Consider the following 7,410-nt stretch of genomic DNA (forward strand, 5'->3'; position numbering starts at 1 on the left):
TTTCAGCTGCTAAGTATTCCTGTCCGCTGCTCATTTTATTTAAACTGTTTCTAGGCAATCTTATAGACCCTATCATGACTTACAAAAATAAAATTGCATGCTTATAAAAAAAAGTACATCTGAGACATGCGCATCTCAGGAATGGGTAGTTCATGACTGAGTTTGCAGTCCTAAGAAAACATGGACTAGGTTCACACATCACTCTGCATTTAATTAGGACTCAGCATATTGGGTGAATCCAGTAATTATAGTTTATAAACTGTGTTTCATGGTTTACCACAATGCATGATCCTATGCACAGAATCATTGAATAAACATGGGTGAACTGCTTGCATGTCCTGCCAAGTAATTATCTGCAATGAAAATGTCAGAACATGCACAATAATAGCACGCCCAGTTCTTTCCAAACTCTATTTTGGTCATGAAATTCTTGGGAACTTAACAATATGTGACTTGACAAAACAAAACAAAACAAAACAACTTGTCAATATTATACTGGCATCATCCCTGAAATTCCTAGCTAAAGACAAGTAACTCCAACAATTTTATAAATAAGGATCTTTATTTAGAATATTGTTGAAAACATTCTCAGCATCCATATTGTATAAATATATAAAGTTAAAGTTTGGCACAACAAACCAAGCAACATTAAATACATACATTTTTATTGTTCTTTCCATGGAAACTTTTTTTTTGCAAAGTATACAAAATAATTATTCTTGTTTTTTTAAAAAAAATGGTCCACAACCTTTTCTGAATATATGTGGATATGATTTTGGGGTGAGGGGTGGGTGTTTAGATGGGGGGAATTGCAAAGACAGGCAGCAATTCTGAATGCATCAGGCTGCTTAAGCTATTCAGATAGTAATGGTAATTAAGCAGCCTGTCCAGGACCTATAAGGATCCCTGTACATTGACCATTTCACGGTTAAAACATTGGCCATTTCATGGTGCACAATTCTAAAAGAGCTCTATATACAAATTAAATAGCTTTTGTTTATAACCAATAAATAAGTGCATTCTTGGAGTAATACAAGCATGGAAAAAAGGAATTATTAGATAGATTTGAAAGCGAGTAAAAAATGCTGTAAGTATTGTCCATTTTCAGTCTTGGAAATGCAGGTTTAAGTATGTTTGCTGGTTAAAAGAGAGCATTCATCATGCTTGCGCTTCATAGCACTTGGTAAATAGGGTTGCTGGCACTGCTGTTGGCAGAGTCCTGAGGAACCTGAGTACAGCTGGCTGGGGAACCGGTTTGGGCTCCGGTATCACTCAGGCTGGCCCCTTCGTGGAGTGAGCAAGGGCTCCCTTCAATCCCACTTTCAGCTGTGGGAAGAGCAGGACAGGCTGTGCTCTCTGTTGAGATCCTCTCCACAATGCTTGACAAGCAATCTAGGCTGGAGACAACCGAACTCTTCCCTTGCTTTGAATCTAAAGACAGGGAGATCAGTCAATCTCAGTACAATGCCAAGAAGAGTCCTACTTTTTGTAGGACTCCTCACACACACACACACACACACACGTCATAGATAAGTTTTATATCTTATATCATACATTGCTATTCAGCAGTCAAGTGAACTCAGCTTAACTCCAGCCGAAGGCCTACTCATTCCCCCTACAGTTGGCAATTCAACGGAAACTATGCTAGTGGCACATAAGCTATTAATAAAATGTAGAGCTGGGAACACAAAGAATGGACTAATTGCTTTAAATTTTACATTTAAGGTTAGGCATTGACCCAACTGCCCATCCTGATCACCACCTGAAAATTAAATGCATGCAAATTAATAACAGTAACATTATATTTGATAAAATGTATTGCTTTCAGTTACTTCTATACGGGTAAAAAAGAACCCAAGATATGATGTACCTTAATTTAGAGGAATCTTTTTTTTAAAGGCAGATACTCACCACTGAGTGTTTCTGAATAGTAGCTGCTGTCGTAACTGCTCCTTCTGCGAGAACTGCAAGGAGGTCCACTGTAATCCAGCTGAAACAAAACCCAACAATACAAGGCATTCGGTCAGAAACTTGACTACAAATCTCCACTCACAAGTTTAATGATCCTTTCCCATTGGGATAGATACGCAGCCCTTTAAATACCAGATGCCACACATTTCTCACAAGTCCTGGATTTTTTTTTTTCTCATGCTGATGGAACCTCTTTGCATTTCATTTGAACTTTACTGCTTTGGGGAGCAAGCCCAGGAATAATACAAATCCCTACCCTAGTTATTCAGGTTTTGTGGAGCAGTTTTCGATATATAAATACCAGGCTCACACGCTCATACAGTAACTCTTATGCGACCCAGTGAACTAATGAGCGGGCATTCCGGTAGAAAAATCTTACCTAATGGTTACAGTGGCTTTTATTGCCATGCCAAATCGTTTTATTTGTCATGCCCTGTTCTATTTTTTTTAGTTTCATATTATGCAAGTGACCAAGAGTAATACTGGATTAAAGTGGCATGTAAGCCTCAACAAATAAATAAATGAGAAAGCAAACATTCCTCGCCTTCCGTAAGACTGTCAAGACCTTGGCTTCCCCCTCAGGCGTGGGGTCAGGAGAGAAGGGGAGCCTAGCATTTGTGGTTCTGTGATGGGACTGTTACGGTGGTCGGTGGTTTGAAAGGGTTTATTTATTGTCTTTTTAAAATTCGTTTAATTGCCGTTATACACCCAAAGGTATTTTATATAATATGGGTGGCCATATACACTTTTTAAAATTAATAAATAAAAGGTAGGTAAATAAATAAACCTTATGACTGAGAAGTCCCTCGTTCTGACATTAGAACAGGGGGAACTTTTTTACTCTTAACTGAATTCCAAATATGCATCAAATTAGGGAACAAAATTACCTCAGAAGAGAACTTTGCACAGAGCGACCCTCTTGAAATTTAGTTAGCAACGTAGTGGCCAAGGATTATGCATGACTCATTTGTCTTTCCTTGTGGGTTGATCTCTCCAGCAGCTATAGCTTCCCAGACTTCCCATGCTTCGGTGAAACCCTCCCAGAAGGCTCCTCCTCTCGGACTATTTTAGACTGGGTTGAGTGTGCAGCCAGGGAGGTTTCAGAGCGATTAAAAGGTGTGTGACAGTAACAGTGACCCCCTCTGTCATACTCCCAACAATAAAATAAAAGCAGCTCAACAAAAGTTTAAGCATCAAGAAAACCCGAGTCCCTGCTCAACATGGAACTCACTAAGTCATTCAGCGACAGCCATTCCTTTTCAATCTAGCCTACCTCATGGCCTTGTTACTGTGGGGACAGGATGCAGTGGAAGAGACCTGCATGTGTGTAACACTCAGGGGAAAAATATACAAAAAGCAAGTTTTTTTTTTAAAGGGGGAGGGATTCATAGAAAAGTCTGTGAAATTGCAAAACAGATTTCACTGCGACATAATGCAAAATGGAATCTTCACTTTTTTTCTATGTTGCTGTTAGATATATCAAACCAGTTTAACATTGCAAGAAATCTCCAATGTGAGTTATATCCACAGCAGTCTTATAAATTTTTGCCTAGTGAGGCTTCTTCCCCTAAAACTGCAACTCTATGCACATTTACTAAAGAATAAATTTGAAGGAAGTCAGGATGGTCCTTAGTAGATATGTAGGATCCATTTGCAAATAATGCTTTTCTTCAAGAAAGGCTTTGAACTAGCATACTTTAATGAGCACCTTTCAATGAAGGTTCTCCAAATATGAGCAGATACAGGAGTATTTACTTTGGGCTGCTCCATTCCTTAGGCGGTGAATGAGATCAGGGTGTAACTTTAACTACCATCCACCATCTCAAAAATATTAACTCTAGGATATTCAGCTGTATTGCTAGGGAGAACATATGCTTTGGACAGGCAAAAATTAGAATGTTCCATTTAACTTACAGGATAAGTATACATTTTCCCCAGTGATTAAATTTCATAAGCAAATAGTAATTATATTTGCTCCAAGAAAAAAGACAGAAGGGCTCACTTTACTGCAAGGAGGTCAGAGGGAGTTGAATTTCAGAAGCCACAGATTGAATTTCGTGCCACAGATCCTCTGGAACAGAAAGAGTGATACTCATGGTTTGCTCCCTGTTTGATGTTGCTGTTACAGTATTTTATGTGGCTTCCTTGGGTGTGTGTGCGTGCACACACACCTTCAAGTCAGTTTTTGACTCCTGGCAACTGCCTGGACAAGTCCCTGCAGTTTTCTTGGCAGGGTTTTTCAGAAGTGGTTTGACATTGCTTCCTTCTTAGGGCTGAGAGAGAGTGACAGGCCCAAGGTCACCCAGCTAGCTTTGTGCTAGAACTCATGGTCTCCTGGTTTCTAGCCTGGTGCCTTCAGTACTACACCAAACAGGCTTTCTTCTTGAGGGTGTTTAAAAACTGTATTTTTTTCTTTGAGCTGGAGCCAACACAACAGCTTCTGTTGAAGGGCAACCTATTACTTGACTAAATAAATAAATGTAGTCTGTAGTTGAGGGAGCACGTCTACTTGAAGTGAAATCCCACCAGCTCAGTGGTGCTCATTGCAGCCTCACTAATACAACTATGCCTGGATGGGAAGTTCTTTAGCTTCCCAGATGAATTTGAACCATCTACACAATTAAAAGCAGAATGGAGAGACAATTTATTCCATCAATTTATTACACCCATGGACTCAAAGGAATTTCCGTATCAAATTCCTCCTGTGGGCAACTCTTGTCTCCACCCCAATCCCTGAGGGAACAAATAGCCTAAACTGGGATTGAAACAACAGACGCCCCTCTTTTCTCAAGGCTCAGAACACCAAAGAAACTTGCCTATGGACCAAGCTGGGGGGGGGGGGAGGGAGACTTTTTCTTCTCTTTCTCTCAATTAGATTAGGCCTGCTTCAGCACCAGAACACAGCCTTCCCTATTTTCTTGGGCATAAGAATGAACAGAACCTGATTCTCTTTGCCAGGGAATCAGAGGGCATTTGCAGGCAGATGGCTTGAAACACGGCCCATCAAAAGGCATCTCAGAATGATTACAGCTTTCCCTTTTGCCCTGGAAAGAAAAAAACATGCAGGGAAACCCTGGGAGAATGCTGTGCTGACTAAAGGAGAATAACTGCACCATATCTGCTCTTGAAACACACAAAAGCAGAAGTCTTCCATTTTTCCTAGTGCTTCAAGCAGCCCACGGGCCTATTTTCAGGTTACCACTCCCAGAAAGGCGGGCCAATACTTGCAGCCCTAAGCTTTTTAGGAAGCCACGGTCACAGACTGGAAGTCGGGGTTCCCTCTCCCACCGGGGGACTATAATTTCTGAAACAGCCGCAACAGCAGGCTGAATCCTGGCCCCCCAAACAGATTCTTTGGCTGAGGCAGAGACGGGAGCTTCCGGCTTTCGTGCCGCAGATCCCAGAGCCACTTGTCCTCCTATTTCAGCCAGAGGCTTCTCATCTTTAAGGCGGACTGTCAAGACGGGGCAGGGGCGGGGAGGGGGGCTGCCCTTGTTGACTGTCCGTGTCCCCTACGCTGTTCAAGGCACAGGTGGACCGAAGCGTCCTTGAGCGGCGGCGGGCGCTTGCGCCAGCGCGCGGACTCACCATGCCGTCGGAGCAATTGGAGCGGGGGCTGGAGGCGTCGGAGTCGCCGCTGTAGTGTTCCAGGACCGGGTAGTAGACATCCTCTTGCTCCCGCAGCAGCGCCTGCAGGCTTTCGATGTAGCGGATGGCGTTGCGCAGGATCTCCACCTTGGGCAGGCGCTGGTTCGGGTTGGTGGAGGTGCAGCGCTTGAGCGTCTCGAAGGCCTCGTTGACCTTGCTGAGCCTCCTCCGCTCACGCATGGTGGCCGCCTTGCGGCGGTCGGCGTTGGTGGTCTTCCTCTTGCAGGCCTTGCACGCCCAAAGCAGGCAGCGCCCGGCCTGGTGGTGCCCGCTGGGCGCCCGGATGTGCTCGTCCTCGTGGCCGTGGTGGTGGCTGTGCTCGTCGGCCTTCAGCAGGCCTCCCACGTGCACCAGCCGCGGGTCCAAGTCCTCGAAGAAGTGCATGTCCGACGTGTTGAAGCAGGGGTCGTCGTAGAAGTCGCCGGCGGGCGAGAACGAGCAGAGGGAGCCGTCGGTCAGCTCCATGTGGCCTAGCACGTCCATGGAAGAGGGGTGGCCGCCCGGCTCCCCACCCGGGCAGACGGCGCGGGGCTTCCTAGTGTTAAAGGCGGGCGGGACGGGGGCGCTGGGGCCTCTGGTGCCGTCGGTCGGCCTCTCCTTCCAGCGAAGCCGAATGGCCGCGACCCCTCACTAGGAGAGGGAGAGAGAGAGAACGAGGGGAAGCCGACTGCCTAGGGCGGGAGGGGGCTTCGCTCTCGCCTCTAGCTTCTTTATCCCCCCTTCCCCCTTCCTCTGCCGCTCTGCCTGCCTGGAAGAAAATGACAGGCCCTCCCCGATGCCATCCAACCAGGTCGCCTCGTGGCTCTATTTATCCCGGAGAGGAGGCTGGGCATTCCTCCGCGGCCACCTCTGCTCCACCTGCCGGCCTATCCCCTTGGGCCTCGCAAAGCCGGTCGCCGGGAGGGGGTCTCCAAGTGGGCGGGAGGGGAGAGGCGAGAGGCCGCGCCGTCGTGATTGGACGGCAGCCGAAGAGACGGCCGTCCGGCGAGAGTTGGAGAAAACGTGGCCGTGTTTTGGGCAGGGGAGGGGGCAAATGTCAAACGCCGGTCGGGGAGTCAGCCTCGCAGCCGGAAAGCGGGTCGAAATCCGCTGGCCTAACCGACCCATGATCAGAAGGGAGGGGATGTTGCCCTCGGTTTTCGTTCGTTTTAAACGTGGTGCTTTTAGTCTTTGTCCTGCTCTTGGAATAACGTGAGAAAGGAATAAATGAAGCTATGTAATAAGAGCCGTTTTTGCAAACGAATGGTTTTTTTTTTCCTCCAACCCGAGCGTCATTTATATATTCATTCTCTCTCCCTCTCCCTCCATAAGGCAATTCATCATTTTACCATGTCAAAACGTTACATTCTGTGCTATCTACTGAAAGGTAAAAAAATAATTTGTAATCTTGAGATCGATATCGAATGTATTTATTTTTTCCAGGATCGGGAAATCACTGTGTCGTGATAGTTAAATTGAACGCGTTTGGGAGCCGCTTTGCATGGAATTTCCCCGGTTTCGGGAAGTGTCAATACGACTGTTTTTCCGCTTGGAGAGGCTTCTGGAGGATTTTCCCATTGAAGCCGTCGTATTTATGGAATTGCTTTATTCTGTTTTACCTCCGCCGGGTGCTTTTAATTGATCTATCGGTAAAGCACGACGGTGATCCGGTTTGTAAGATTCGATCGCAAGGTTGTGTTTCCCGCATGGTGGTCCATTGGTTGTAGCAGCTTCGACTCTTTTTTTCAATCCTGCTTTAATTCTCGGTGCCCACGAGGGAAAATCTGTTATAATCGAAGGAGGCAATAATGT

The 7,410-nt window shown here is 45.6% G+C and overlaps 1 protein-coding gene across 1 annotated transcript; it reads right to left on the reverse strand.

Moving 5' to 3' along the window:
* Positions 1–566: 566 nt before the first annotated feature.
* MYOD1 (myogenic differentiation 1) lies at positions 567–6,222 on the reverse strand. Its single transcript, XM_063289393.1, has 3 exons — positions 5,560–6,222; positions 1,912–1,990; positions 567–1,431 (listed from the first exon to the last, which is right to left on the reverse strand). Exons 1-3 carry the CDS (start codon positions 6,100–6,102, stop codon positions 1,172–1,174), a joined length of 882 nt encoding a protein of 293 aa, XP_063145463.1. The 5' UTR covers positions 6,103–6,222; the 3' UTR covers positions 567–1,171.
* Positions 6,223–7,410: the final 1,188 nt, after the last annotated feature.

The sequence above is a fragment of the Candoia aspera genome, chromosome 1 (genome assembly GCF_035149785.1).
Source record: "Candoia aspera isolate rCanAsp1 chromosome 1, rCanAsp1.hap2, whole genome shotgun sequence".
NCBI classification, from domain to species: domain Eukaryota; kingdom Metazoa; phylum Chordata; class Lepidosauria; order Squamata; family Boidae; genus Candoia; species Candoia aspera.

Bases quoted from the DNA above. Each gene is read 5' to 3' on its own strand.
- MYOD1 (XM_063289393.1), bottom strand. From the start codon at position 6,102: ATGGACGTGCTAGGCCACATGGAGCTGACCGACGGCTCCCTCTGCTCG. The intron at 1,991-5,559 runs GTGAGTCCGCGC...GTTTTGTTTCAG, and splicing joins CCAATTGCTCCGACGGCATG to CTGGATTACAGTGGACCTCC. The intron at 1,432-1,911 runs GTGAGTATCTGC...CCCTGTCTTTAG, and splicing joins CTATTCAGAAACACTCAGTG to ATTCAAAGCAAGGGAAGAGT.